Source organism: Aricia agestis, chromosome 1 (genome assembly GCF_905147365.1).
Source record: "Aricia agestis chromosome 1, ilAriAges1.1, whole genome shotgun sequence".
Lineage (NCBI taxonomy): Eukaryota > Metazoa > Arthropoda > Insecta > Lepidoptera > Lycaenidae > Aricia > Aricia agestis.
This window is the reverse complement of record NC_056406.1, coordinates 5,575,164-5,590,782: the sequence shown is the minus strand read 5'-3', so window position 1 is coordinate 5,590,782 and position 15,619 is coordinate 5,575,164. Positions and strand designations below refer to the sequence as shown.

Genomic DNA, 15,619 nt, shown 5'->3' with positions numbered 1-15,619 from the left:
TCGGACGAATGATCAGAAAATGAAAAATTGAAACATGAAAATTGAAAATTTAAAACCTGTCGCATTCATATCGACGTATTTAAAAAATATATTCCCCTACAATAATATTCAACTTTAGTGAGTATGAATTACAGCCTGCTTGTTTATTGAAAGGCCAATCTAATGCCTTGCCCCTTGGGGAATAACCCTAACTTGGGGAATAAAATAATATTAATAAAAATGTTAAATTTGGTGTTACAAACTACAAAATGAATATAAATTAAGTTTAATGTTATAAGCTTGAGTAAATCGGGAGATTATACCCTAAAATCATTTTATCGGTATTTTTTTGCAAAAATCGGGAGATCTACCGATAAATCGGTAACTTTTACAACACTGACTAGTGACTAGATTATATCCTGAAAATTTCAGGTTAGATTTTACATTTTAGAATATTTTTCAAATTTTCAATTTTTGAACTAAAAATATCTGTGAATTCTACCAAAATCTACCAAACCCTGTTATAAATTCTACTTAAAATCTACTAAAATAAAATTTTCTAAGTGGTTGATATGTAAAATAAAACAATTATTTTTACAAAATTTAGCAATTTTTATTTATTCTCATCATCATCTTTTTAAACATTTTTATACAATTATTTGGTCATTTTTTCATAATTTGTAACATGGAGGCTTCCGGTTTAAACTGTGTACAATTATTCCCATCATTATTTATACCTTCTCCAATCCATAAAAAATCCAACCATATTTTTATATGATTGGATATTGGATACGATACTGCTGTTTGTATTTTCTTTTCATTAAAACTTAAAACAATGAAAACACCGACTATAAAATATGACCTAAGTATACAGAATTGAATGACAGATCGATTCCCTCCTATCCTATCATTGTATGTGGTAAAGAGAGAGGTATAGCACCGTATTAGTAATGGAAAATCCCCTGGAATACTTTGCCTTGTGTTGCCAGTTTTGAGTTTTGAAGGGACCAAGATTTTTTTTGCCTGGATACTTGCATTTTGGATTATCATGTAAGACTGTTCCATAATACCGATTTTCTACCGAAATCTACTAAATGATTTTGCACTACTAAATCGTAGTTCAATTTGCCTCAAATCTACCAAAAAAGTAGAAAACTACTAAAAGTGGTCACGCTGCAGATGACATTCATGGTTCTGAGCTTCTGATACTCGATTTACACTCGCGCGCGAGATACGAGGCGAGCCATGAGACGCGCCGCGAGCCCTGAGTGTCTCGAGCTCGCGGCTCGTCTCGCGGCGCGGCTCGCGGCTCGCAGGGCTCGCGTCGGGAGCGATTTCCAAAGGAGCTCGAGGGGGACGTGAGCTTTGTGTTTACACTCGCGCTTCGACGCGACTTACGCGAGCTGCGAGACGCGCCGCAAGCCGAGCCACGAGACGCGAGTATAAGGGCGCTTTCCCACGAGACACGACACGACACGATTTAAGAACTGCACGACAGACAGGCTGTCGTTTGGACGTTTTCAGACGAGCGACGATTTCTGCGACGACACCGTATTCACTTATGGCTGGTTTACTCGTATTAAGTAGATAAATATTAAATGTAGTCAATTAATTATAACTTATGACTTTATACATAACTAAATTTGAACTTGCTACTAAATTGTGTGTTTACATGCAATTAATAACTTCAAATTAAGTTAAAATTCAGTTAACTACCAACTTAATACGTGTAAACCAGTTCTTAAAAAGATGTCATCTATTATTGGGGTTTGTACCAAAAATAGTAGTTTATTATAAAACGTAGTCTATAATATATAATATTATGTATAGTATAGTATCTTAATATGGTAATAATATATTAATTGTATGGTATAATATAGTATGATGTAAATGTAACATGGCGGCGTAATGATCGCCGGCAAACCGCTATGCAGTTTGGCAGGCTGTTAGATTATGATTTATTATTTATTTAACAATTTTTCAATAAAGAATTTATTTATATATTATCGGTAGACAAAAAACGTGACGACATAGCGAATTGTCGTCTAATTTTAAAGACATTGGATTGTACTTGTGACAAAAAATGGGAAAATAAGTAAAAAAAAGGTGTTTTTTTCGTTTTATTTTCGAGTGCGCTCTCGCGCGCGAGATACGAGGCGAGCCGTAAGACGCGCCGCGAGCCCTGAGTGTCTCGAGCTCGCGGCTCGTCTCGCGGCGCGGCTCGCGGCTCGCAGGGCTCGCGTCGGGAGCGATTTCCAAAGGAGCTCGAGGGGGACGTGAGCTTTGTGTTTACACTCGCGCTTCGACGCGACTTACGCGAGCTGCGAGACGCGCCGCAAGCCGAGCCACGAGACGCGAGTATAAGGGCGCTTTCCCACGAGACACGACACGACACGATTTAAGAACTGCACGACAGACAGGCTGTCGTTTGGACGTTTTCAGACGAGCGACGATTTTTGCGACGACACCGTATTCACTTATGGCTGGTTTACTCGTATTAAGTAGATAAATATTAAATGTAGTCAAATAAATTATAACTTATGACTTTATACTTAACTAAATTTGAACTTGCTACTAAATTGTGTGTTTACATGCAATTAATAACTTCAAATTAAGTTAAAATTCAGTTAACTACCAACTTAATACGTGTAAACCAGATCTTAAAAAGATGTCATCTATTATTGGGGTTTGTACCAAAAATAGTAGTTTATTATAAAACGTAGTATATAATATATAATATTATGTATAGTATAGTATCTTAATATGGTAATAATATATTAATTGTATGGTATAATATAGTATGATGTAAATGTTACATGGCGGCGTAATGATCGCCGGCAAACCGCTATGCAGTTTGGCAGGCTGTTAGATTATGATTTATTATTTATTTAACAATTTTTCAATAAAGAATTTATTTATATATTATCGGTAGACAAAAAACGTGACGACATAGCGAATTGTCGTCTAATTTTAAAGACATTGGATTGTACTTGTGACAAAAAATGGGAAAATAAGTAAAAAAAAAAAAAGGTGTTTTTTTTGTTTTATTTTCGAGTGCGCTTGGGCTACTTTAGGCTACCTAGTCCTCATTTCAAATTAAGCTTTTTTAGGCTACTCGAGCTCTGAAAATGGGCGACATCAGGCCCCGACCTGTTGGCAACACTGATCATTACTTCACACATACTTCACAAGTGTCAGCTGTTAGCTGTCAGCTGTGAGCTGTTTAAGCTGACATTTTTCAGTTGATGCTGATTGAATTACCATCTCCGTGAGTAGGTACCGTAATTTGTATTCTGTGATTACCATTCAAATATATACTAGTAATCTGTGTTACTATTGAATTACGGTCAAGAAGATTACGGTACCTACCATAGGTACGGTACCGATTTTTTTTTAGAAAAAATAAAAATTCTAACCTGTTCAAAGCAAATAGGTATTTAACTTTATTTGTTTTAAATATAACTGAGGCGCAAATAATCAATGATTTCGAAGAAGATAATTCAAATAGCTCAACTAAGTGGTGTTGGACTAGCTGGATATTATGTAGGAATAAAAAATAACCATGAAGAGACAGCCAAAACTATACAGGTTATGCCTGGTTTGCCGATATTTGGGACAGTGTCTGCAGCAGCCCCCTTTTCAGATGGCAGTACATTTGTAACAGCTAAAGATAGAGTAAGTTTAATAGATAACTATAGTGCATTACATTACATGTATTTTAAAACATAAATTTAAAGACTGTTATGTCATGAGCCTCATAGACATTAAGGCTGGCCTCACATAGCCGGAATTTCATAATCAAAAATTCATATTATCATAAAATTCATATTAGCTCCACACACATTCTGATTTTTTCAGATTATGAATTTCATAGATATTGATTTGTAAGAATATGAATTTCCGATTATGAAATTCTGGTTGTGTTTGGCCAGACTTAGACTACAATAATAAGCAAATTAAAATATAAAACTAGATCTTTTGTTTATCATCTTCCTTATTAACCTATCAACTCCCAAGCTGTCAAATTCGACCGCAATAACATTAGATTTTCAAGAATCAATGATTAAAAGACCCAGACTGTTTATAGACATGCTATAGTTAAACAAGGTTTTGTCCTCGTCTGTCAAGTTTCTTAGTTCATGATATACTTAATATGTAAATGTCATTAGATTTTATGTTACATTTAGATTAGGAGAAAATCCTGTATAACTACACAATTATTATACACCATGGATCTTTTTATTAATAAATAGCCTTATGGATATGACTTTCAGGTATCACAAATTATGAAATACGGATTCCCTGGCTTGGATCATGTGCGCTCGTATGATGACTTTGTCTTGTCTTATGACCGAAGAACTCGAGTACCCCATTGGGTATTCGAACACATTACCAAAGATCATGTAAAGAAAAATGACGAAATTGATAGAAGCAAGTGTGACTTTGCAGCTGATGAAAGCATACATCCCTTTTTCAGGTGGGGCTAGAGGTTCTGTAACTTAAAATTTTACCATTTTGCATAAATAACAATATATTTTTCTTTTAACTGGTAGAAATTTGCTAATATTTTGTGTATAAAATTTTTAGGTCACAGAATAGTGACTACAAGGGGTCTGGCTTTGACCGAGGTCATATGGCTGCTGCAGGAAATCATCGTCTGGCCCAGAAGGATGTGGCACAGACGTTCTACCTCACTAACATAGCACCACAAGTTTGTACCATTTTATTTTAAAATATAATGTCATTTATTGTAAATATGATGTCATAATTTTCATACAATATCATTGTGGTGTTAGCAATGTTAAGTGAGATGGTTAATAATAATAATTAGTAAAGATGTGCCGATCATAACTTTGGCCGACTAGCCGACTAAAATAGCCGACTATTCGGCCATGCCGATCATGGTTTCGGATGTTTCCGTAACTCTTCGTTTACTGCTGATTTGCGGGTAGTCGCATGCGTCGCTTGCGAACGTGTCAGATCGTTTTTTTTTTATGAAATAAGGGGGCAAACGAGCAAACGTTTCACCTGATGGAAAGCAACTTCCGTCGCCCATGGACACTCGCAGCATCAGAAGAGCTGCAAGTGCGTTGCTGGCCTTTTAAGAGGGAATAGGGTAACAGGGAAGGAAATGGGGTAGGGGATTGGGCCTCCGGTAAACACACTCACTCGGCGAAACACAGTGCAAGCGCTGCTTCACGCCGGTTTTCTGTGAGAACGTGGTATTTCTCCGGTCGAGCCAGCCCATTCGTGCCGATAGCAAGTAATTTCAGAAACAATTCATTTAATTTCGAAATGTGTAAGACTGATTAAAAATATTATAAATCAAGGTTTTTCTTAAATGTAATTTCAACAATAGCGAAATGTGTTGTAAAAAGCCGGATAGTCGACGTTTTATGCCGACGCGTCGGCACATCTCTAATAATTAGTATTCCTTATGAGCGGTAGGTTAAAGTATAGGTTGTGAAAAACTATTTTCTAATATCTACCTATTAAATGACCATCACAAACCGAAACCCTGCGGTCATGTTTCGCAGGACCGGTAGCCTTAGCTTCACCGCCCGGGCTACGAGGTAGATAGCCACTATAAAAATTCACCCCAAGTCTACGGTGAGATACGCGCCAGAGACTGCGTGGCTAGTGGGAGACTTAGTCGTTAGCGTTCAACCTCGGCGGACCTGGCAAACGTCGTTGAACTTGCCTTCTTGGGAGAATAGGCGTCACCTTCCTAGCGACCTGTTTTTATGGAACTAGCTCGTGGGAACGAGATGGAAGATTCACAAAATAAAATAATTACGCAATAATTTTTTCATCCTCCCTCTCCTCGAGCCTCTTCTTAAACAGACCGCGCTCTCATTCAGACAGTGACGATCGCTCATTTAACAACACAATCACCAGTGATACGCAAACAACACAGACGACAGACGACAATATTACAAACAAAAACTTAGATCGCACCTCCAGCTCATAGAATATGGGCTGAAGTAACAAGAGACGCAGAGAAAGTCCTGAACACAAAAACCAACAAGTGCAAAAGCAAACCAAATTAAACACATACTGGCTCAGTCAACCTATTGCCACATCCAACAGATTTGATGAATAAATGTTGAAGTAGTTGCTGATGGAAATCCGACCATTATAGAGAAACCAATAAAACCCCCTCCAATCTTCGTAGATAAAGTAGAAAATATAAAACCTTAAAAAACCAATAGGTAGATTAGCATGCCTAGTCGTAGTATAAAGTGTGGCTGATAAAAGATACCGGATGTTTTTGAAATCCACTTAAGTATTAAGTACTTATTTAATAATTATGGTTACCTGTAACTAAAAAGAGCGTAATACGAATCAAATAGCGCATTTTTCTGTTAGCATATTATTTTGTTTTTTTTTTTTATTTATTTTACCAAAACCGAAAATACCGAATATCCCGGTTTTTGTGAAATGAATACCGGTATTACTTAGACCTAAATTTGGCCCGGTATCCCGGTATTTTCGAAATTCGGTATCCCGGTTTGCGACCCCTAGTATACATATTGTATAGTGATCGATTGCAATCGTATTGTTTTGGCTGATACGTGATACGAATTTGCGATTTTGGAGCAATTATCGCGCAATAATTGCTATCGCATTGCTCTTGAAAGATACGTGATACGGGGGCGGATGGTACCTGGGCTAAAAGCGACAAGGATAAAGCCGAAGCAGTTGCAGAACACTTGTCAAAGGTATGCACTCCTAAGTCCTAACGTTGACCGCGGATCTACAAAGACGAACTATGTTACAAACGCACTTACGCAAACTCATCAAAATGATCTACCTATCAATAAAATTACAATAAAGGAAGTAATCAGAACTATTAGAAAACTAGATGTTCATAAATCTCCAGGGTATGACTTCATTATGGCGAAAATCCTCAAAGAACTGTCAAATACAGGCTACAAATGTTCAACGCCTTATACTTACACATTTGAAGAAAAGAGGTGGTGGCCTGCCCGCATTCCTAGACATCTCTCAGGCCTTTGATATAATTTGGTATTACTATCTCTTCATAAAAGCGTATCTAAGTGGAAGACACTTCTATGTAAGACAAGGCGACGGCATTTCTAATTTGTACAAAATAGAGGCTAGGCAGGGGTACCTCAAGGGAATGTGATGGGTCCAACACTTAATCTGCTGTACACGTCAGACTTACCACACACAGAACACGTCCTGACGGGAACATACGCTGACGATACCGTAATATTAGCTACCGACGAAACCTCTGCTGGAGCTTCCAACAAACTTCAAAAAATTCTAGATAAACTATCTCGATGGTTAAGAGACTGGAAAATAAAGGGTAACGAAACAAAATCCGTCCGTGTTACATTCAGCTTACGACACGAAACATGTCCTGATGTCGAGCTGAATGGAATCAAAATCCCACAATCCGATGACGTACGATATCTTGGCGTATATTTAGACCGAAGACTGACGTGGAAAAAGCACATACAAACAAAAAGAAAGGCACTCAATCTCCAACTCCTGAAACTGCAATGGTTAATAGTCAAAAAGTTACAACTAAATCTTGAAAATAAACTTATCCTCTACAAAAGTATACCAAAAACCAAAAACCTTGCGAATGATAACTGGAGCCCCCTGGTACATCTCAAACACGCACACACAAAACACTCCACAGGGATCTAAAACTAGCCTGCAAAAAACCTCCTACAAAAATACTCTAAAAGAACCATCCCAACCACCTGGCTAAGAATCTAATGAGCGAAGAACCAAATGCAACCTTCAAAAGGCTCAAAAGACGAGCCCCTCGAGGCATGCTTTAACAGAGCTCTACTAACAAAATGGTCATAATATCATTGGATTTGTTCCATACACGCCAAGAACATAATTACATAAAATCCAGCTCAATGTCTTAAGGATAGGTCGCACTACAAAAGGAGTTTTTTCTGATTCTAACTTTTTTTATTTCAGGTTGGAGAAGGTTTTAACAGACATGCATGGAATCGTTTAGAGAAGCATGTAAGAAAATTGACCAAAGTATATGACCATGTTTTCTGCTGTACCGGACCTCTATATTTGCCAAGGTAATTTTTTAAAAACTATTCTAGTATTTCTAAATTCTAAACCTATCTTGCTATTTTAAGACTATGTTATTTTGAAAAAGTACTTTAACTTTTGTTTTAAAACATAAAATTATAGGAAAGAATCTGATGGAAAATCTTATGTGAAGTACCAAGTGATAGGAGCTAACACAGTTGCAGTGCCAACTCACTTCTTTAAAGTAGTGGTTGGAGAAGCCCCTGATGGTTCGTTGCACATGGAGTCTTATGTAATGCCAAACCAAAAGATACCTGACGAAACACCTGTTGCTAACTTTATGGTAAGCTGCTTGAAAGTTTTTTTACATTTCCATACTAATAAAGCAAGTTAATAAATGTTGCTAAAAAGCAAACTGTTGTTTATTATGGTCTCATTGCTTACATATACTTGGTCTATTTCAGGTGCCTCCAGAGACAGTAGAAAAGGCAGCTGGACTTCTTTTCTTTGACAAAATACATAGAAGCAAACTAAGTTCAATCAATGGAAGGAAGGTGTAAAATTTTGTGCAATTAGAAAATAGTTATTTGTAAATAAGAATAACATAATCAATGTATATTTTATGGATATAATAATAATTCCTATGTTATATTATGCTGTGAATTTTAAGACAATGTCATGTTAAGTAATTTTTATAATTTAACTTATACTAGTTAGTATTTTTAATTAAATGACCTATGTAAATAATGTTTGGAGTTCCTATTTTAACAAGCAATTAAAAATATGAGGGAAATCCAAAATTTTAATATTATACTTATAAACGCAATATATTTGTGTAAAATAGTATAATGTATATTCAGAAGTGAAGGTGTAATACATGAATTAGACATTACTTAATTCAATCTTCCTCTTCATCGGAAGCACCATTTTGTTGAGGTTCATCAGCGTCCATACCAGCGTCACCCATACCTACAATTAAATTAACAGGCTTTGTTATATGGGCCTCTTTGGACAAATTGGACTGGGCAATTTGGACAAAATATAAGAAATTTCGTATGTATAGCAAAGTTTTAAAATTGATATCTTAAGGCATTAAGAGTCCGGGTGCCCAAAATATTTATATAAGTACCAAAAAATATGAATAATCACAATTTAGTATGTAAATATTGTTATCTTTCATATTTTTGGTATGCAAATAACAAAGATTTACTGCAAAGTAAATCTTTGTACAAGAACCTAGGTAATTACTATCTCAAGTTGAATAACTCAAATATGGTAAATATTCTGGTATGGGAAATGATCTTGACGTTTATATGAGAATTGCGATGGCACCCAGACTCTTAAGAGTTAATGATTGTATGTGGTGTAATTGCGTAAGGACATATACATACATCAAAAATTATGAATGTAATGATTAATAATAATAATAAATTTATATACCCCAAATACTTGCAGTATTTGGGGTTATAAAACTCAATATCATCAAACCATGATACTTCAGGCATATTATGTGGAAAGGGCTAAGAATCAAACATTTATTTAGGGTAAAAAATCATTACCCTTACTTTTTGGTCTATATTAGTCGTCATTACATACCATGGTCCTCCTCTTCCTCAGCAGAGTCTCCGGCAACCTCAGCATTTTCAGCCTCAGCTCTCTCCATTTGTCTGGCTAATTCAGCCTCATCAGTTGCAGTAACAACTTTAGGCTGTAAGTAAAAAAAATATTTAAATCTATTTTTTGGGAGTTGATAAAAATGACTGTTATTTTACACAAACAAAATATAACTATATAATCTCTAAATTGCTCTTAACCTCTCAACCCCCTTAAGGACACCGGCGACCACAATAACAATAGAAATCTATGTGTCTTGTTTTTCGACGATCAAAGGATTAAACGTAATTCAAAATTATAGTTTTTGCTATGATAACAGTAGTAGATAATGTAATGAAGTGTAATGTAAGGAAGTGCTACTTATTTTCTTTTTAAGTTTAACATCAGTTTATAGATATTCTTACCGCCATTTGTACGTTGAAAACTCCTCCTGCTGCAGTGATTGTGTCTTGAATTTTGTCAATTGCATCTTGTAAAGCTTTAAGACCATCTGTTTTCTCAGGAGTAGATGTGCTCATTACTGCAAAAAACAAGGTATCATCTATTTAGCTATAAATTTTAGTTATTTGAAGAGAAAAATTTTTATAAACCTATAAAATTGGAAGCAACACATTTGGAAGAAACATCAATGATAGAATATAGTCTTACCGTACAAAGGTGGTGCAATAAGATTGATCTTGATTGGCATATCCGGGGTGGAGAGAGACAGTCCAGCCTTGAGAGCTGCCTTCACAGCATCAATTCCCTCGTAGCCGTAGCACGCACACTCAATGTCAGCACGAATCTTGACAGCCTGGGATGTGAGCTTCCTCTTGATGTTAGCTAGAAGCACCTCCTTGGTCTTCTCATCGAGACCGCATTCATTGAGGACTGATGGGTCACTGTAAGTCATGAACAGACAAAATATGACAAAAAAAATGTTTACATTACAGTTCAGTATACACTAAGTGTACACTACAGTATTAAATTGTAGTTATAATCGTTATACTTACACTGCAGCTTGTTTGAAGAAATCATATGCGGAAGCTTTCTTTTTATACTTTTCCTCAAAATGCCAGGCGGTTCTCTTATATAGCTCCTCCAGCTGGTCAGAGCTCTCGTAGTGTAGGAGCTCTGCTACATGTCTAAGGATGGAGTTGACTGCTTTTGCCTTAGCATACCTCTCTGTACACTTGTCTATATCCTCAGCCGAGACACGACGTTTTGACAAATCAATGTAACCTGAAAAAATTGGAGTATTTATTAAAATTTTAATAAAAATGGGTGAGTTGCATAATTGGAATTCTGATGATTTAATATTATATATGTATTTTTTTTCACTTTAGCATTTAATACTATTATAATGCTAAAGTGTAGAGTACACTTTTAAAGTCTGGTGAGGCTAAGTGATAACATCACAACAATTTAAATTTAGTCACAATACACACTAATAGTTCTGCACAGCAAATATACTAATACCTTTTTCTTTGTCCACTCTTATGACTACGACGGGCTCAGTTTTACCAACCCTGATGAGTTTGTTGATGGATCTAATACGCCTTCTTGACAATTCTGATAAAAGAATCATGCCCTCGATATTGTTGTACTCCAACAGGTGCACGTAGGCACCCATCTCGGCGATGGACCTCACGTTTACCATCACTACATCTTCCACTTCAGGGTATTTCTCCTGATAAAACCTACACGACAACGGCATCTGAAAATATACGTAGCATAACCTATACGTGTTCTTATTACAAAAAAAATTATGAAGTAAAATAACTATATAATGTTTATTATAACATACTTTTGTTAGGGTATTTAAAAGACTTTTAGGGATTTAATAACTAGGATTCATGAAATGATGAAATTATTAATTGTTGGCAGTAACCTCACGTTGAACAACTGCTTGACAGTTGACAACAAAAATGAAAAATGACAGAATGTGTAATTTGACAGCAGGTTTTTTTTAAATCTTGGATTTGAGTGAAGGCGCGTTATTATGGGTCGATAATATTATCGCATGCGTTATTGCGATATCTGTTTTCACTTTTCAGTACATTTTGTATTAAGCCCGTCACAGGCTAAGCTATAATATATATTAATATACCGTACTGTAATATATATTATAGTAGCTACCAGAAATATATATTATAGCTGAGTGTGCGGTCACGCGAAAATTAGTATAGAAAATATATTGTAGTAATAGTAACCTTTTACCTTACACACTGCTGCGATAATAACGCCGCAATGGAAGTAGGAACAGATATCGCAATTACGCATGCGATATTATCGACCGATAATAACGTGCCTGTATGGGGGAGGCTTTAAGTTGACACATAGTGGCCTGGCCAACCTTAGATTATGAACTTATAGAAAAAAAATTAATAGAGATAATATAAACACACACGCACACACACACACACACACACACACACACACACACACACACACACACACACACACACACAATGTATAATATTATTATGTACTATTAGAGAAGTTGATTCCTAGGCAGATGGAAGACCTACGTAGTTTGGTCGCGTTACGTCAAACCCAGCCGACAGATCACAATTAACATTGAATTGACATGATCTGACCAAATGACGTTAGTCTGTCAACTGCATAGGAATCAATTTCCCCGATGGTACCTATATCAGTGATTGGTCAATGACTACCAACTGGTGGTGACTGCTGAAGATACTGACCAAATGCCACCACCAGTTTGTGGTCTTTGTCTGCCGCATAAAGGAACATAATATAATATAATCCGTCAACCATCTACAGTTGAGTCTGGGATTCAGTGCAGTGTAATATAAACATAGACTTCTATTGGAATTCGGACTATGTTACATCAAACATGGGGATGAACAATATAGAATGAGTCAAGATTCGAGAATCAAGATTCAAGACTTAAAACTCCAATACCTTAAATATATCACATTGTAATCAGTGCCGAATTTATAGGAGAGTAGATAGGCTACTTTATTTCCGCCGCCCATGTCCGAAATCTGTAGGGCCTCTATGAACGCTGCCATAGGAGGCTGCCGCCTACCGCCGTTAGGCCGTCGGTGGCCCGTGGGCCTATAACGGCCTATTAATAATTAGGGCCGGGACTGATAGTAATAAAGTATTTTTCAGTAAGTTCACTGATTACCTACCTACGTACTATCAGAGAAGTTGATTCCTATGCGAATCGGGGACCTAAGCAGTTTGGTTGCGTTACGTCAAACCCAGCTGACAGATCACAATTAATATTGAATTGACATATTCGACCAAATATCGTTGGTCTGTCAATTGCATAGGAATCAACTTCCTCGATAGTACCTATTGTGATTATTATGAAGCTGTGTTCAGTTTTCAGCCTTTGCATTATTGTTATTTAATAACTAAATACTTATGTATGTAGCTACTAAATTGATCTATTTACTGTCCAACGTGGGTAATGGGTATTCTAAGAATCCGTTTACAACATAATTAACAAACAACTGTGATCGATAGATTTCAACAAGGCTGTTGCCTGCTTGAATTAGTATCACGTTACCGCTTTCGTCTTTCTTGTGAATGAATGAGATACAATAATTATGACATTTTAACAAGCTGTTAAGACTAACAGACGTTGGTGAAATTCTGTCTTAGTTGTTTAGTTAGGAATCGTCCTCACTTCTAAAGTCGAGTCCGTCGGTGATCATTAGACATCGGATTATATTATGCACGATCAAAGTGCCGAAATATGCATGCAAATATGCACGAAAAAATGGCCGAAATATGCACAAAATATGCACAATCAAAGGTCACTTAAAATTAAAATTTATTATTTTTTTGAAGAGTTTTCCGGTGGTGCCGTTAAAAAAAGCGCCAATTTTTATAATTTTATCAAATGCAGGATTTTTCATTTCTTATGCAGCACCAATTATAATTTTTTAGCAACATTTTCCGATTGCAGTCTTAATGCCCATGGAAGTTTATTAAATCGTTACTTAACTACCTACTTTCCTGAAATTTTTGCTAATGTTGCCAACTACAAAGAAAATTGTTGTTTTTGGGTGTATTGCATTTTTAAATGGAGATGGAGCCACATATTTAAAGTGTGTTGATCTATTATAGTACCTCTGTTTTGTGGCCTCGGTGTGTGGCATGATAGCTAGTTTGGAGACTACGAGGGCATAAAACTACCGAAATATGCACTATAAACGAAAAATTGCCAAAATATGCAATATCGCCTAAAAATTGCCCTTATATGCATTTGCATATGCAAGTATGCAAATGCATATAATCCGATGTCTAGTGAATCACTATGAATCAATGATCACTAGTAGTGATCATCATTCAGTACGTCTTGAAAGCTGAGTGCTAACCATGGGCAGGAGTCGGATGTCGAGTTCATAGTATTATTATACGTTTGTGTCAATTTTCATATTCAAAATATTGGTACGCGCCGCTCCCGCCTCGCCGCCGCCGCCGCCCCGCTGCTCGCTGACTTCGTGTTCTTGGCCTAAAGAAGAGATGAATAAAGCGTGTTGGCATTTAGCAAAGCCCTTAACCCTCGTCTTTGCTAAGTCCTTTTGTTCATTACACTGACATGGACACGGAGACGTTGTGGAGGATGTGTGTGTCTACGGAGGCTTCTAGGATAGGAACAAGAGATATAACAAAACTTAACACCAAGATGGCCATCATGGACGGAAACCATCAAATTTTTGGCCAGGCACAATAGCGAGTCGGAATACTTACTTAAATTTTATAATAACCACAGTAAGGAAGAACTCTATTTTAGACTTCAAAACAATACTTTAGGTTGCATAAAAGTACTAATAAATACTTTTAATATCAATGTCGTATTGTAGATCAACATTCAACGCTATTAGTTATCACACAGTACGCGTGCCAGGCTGTATTCCGCGTAATTTCCTGCCTCAGTAGATCAGGGTCAATAACAATTCATGTCTTATTTATTTCTTTGCATATAAACATCCACTTAGGAGCTAGCACATGGAAATTATTATGTGGCTTTTAATAGAATCATGAATTAAACGAGCAGACGGTTTGGCTGATGGTGCGTGGCGTTCACCGCCTGTTATAGCTCTTAGCAAGGGTTACAATTCCTATAATTATAATATTTGAGACAGCTCTGGATGTACCTCTATAGGCAGTATAGGCCATGGCCTATGGGCGGTAGCGTCTTATGGCGTCCTAGAATGGCGGCAGAGTTCGTACATAGGGGCGGCAAAATTAAAGTGGCCTATACTCATAAAAATATAAATGCTGCCCAGTGCCGTAAATAGCCTTTTTTGCGCCCTGTGAGAGCTTATAACTGCACCCTTGTTTTTAACTGGCTTCCAAAAAGGAGAAGGCTATATATAGATAGATTTTTTTTAATACATAGGAAAATATCTCTAGGGCGCGGCGGGAAATACTTATCGGGAGCAATTCGAAAGAATAAGAGACTGCCTGGTCTGGCCATTCTTGCGCCCCTCCCAGAGTCTACGCCCTGTGCCTGGGCACCGGTGGCACCGGTTTATTCCAATCCAGTTATCCAATCTAGCGCTAGTCAGTAGCGAACTATTGGATGAACGTAAACTGCCACTGGAATGCACTGAAATGGACTGAGTTGCATTCCAGTGCTCGTTTAAATTATTCTGGATGGTTTATGTTATTTCAATCCAGCGCCGAATTACTATTTGAATACTCTTAACGGGTAGGTACTGGAATGCAATTTTGCGCAAAAGCTTTTATCTCTTTCTTTTTTGCGCAAAAGATTGTATCTCTGGATTGGAATAATGTAAACCGGCTATTAGTCTAAAATTCAGCGCGAGATATTGCGTCTGCCTTTCTTGAACTACTCTTTTGGTGAGGATCAAATTGCGTGACTATTTGGATGACCATTATTGTGACGTCACGTTACTACGAATTGTGTGAGAGATCTATTTCTGAAGGATGATCTATTAATTAGAACGTAAGAGTATCCAATGTAACCAATTATAGGCATGGAGCTCTGTTGGAATAATATTACGTA

At 36.8% G+C, this 15,619-nt stretch overlaps 2 protein-coding genes across 3 annotated transcripts; one reads left to right on the top strand and one right to left on the bottom strand.

The window, feature by feature from the left end:
• Window positions 1-3,353: 3,353 nt before the first annotated feature.
• Window positions 3,354-15,315, top strand: LOC121727967 (endonuclease G, mitochondrial). Of its 2 annotated transcripts, XM_042116154.1 has the most exons (7): window positions 3,354-3,654; window positions 4,254-4,456; window positions 4,567-4,690; window positions 7,945-8,057; window positions 8,173-8,353; window positions 8,475-8,592; window positions 15,306-15,315. In XM_042116154.1, exons 1-6 carry the CDS (start codon window positions 3,460-3,462, stop codon window positions 8,568-8,570), a joined length of 912 nt encoding a protein of 303 aa, XP_041972088.1. In that variant the 5' UTR covers window positions 3,354-3,459; the 3' UTR covers window positions 8,571-8,592; window positions 15,306-15,315. The 2 variants fall into 2 exon arrangements, with proteins under 2 accessions (XP_041972088.1, XP_041972021.1); XM_042116087.1 differs by lacking the exon at window positions 15,306-15,315 and having other exon boundaries at window positions 8,475-8,692.
• On the bottom strand, window positions 8,841-11,525 carry LOC121727691 (eukaryotic translation initiation factor 2 subunit 1). The gene is made up of 7 exons (XM_042115697.1): window positions 11,411-11,525; window positions 11,083-11,320; window positions 10,617-10,845; window positions 10,273-10,505; window positions 10,029-10,144; window positions 9,607-9,718; window positions 8,841-8,979 (listed from the first exon to the last, which is right to left on the bottom strand). The coding sequence occupies exons 2-7, from the start codon at window positions 11,318-11,320 to the stop codon at window positions 8,909-8,911; spliced, it is 999 nt and encodes a 332-aa protein (XP_041971631.1). The 5' UTR covers window positions 11,411-11,525; the 3' UTR covers window positions 8,841-8,908.
• Window positions 15,316-15,619: the final 304 nt, after the last annotated feature.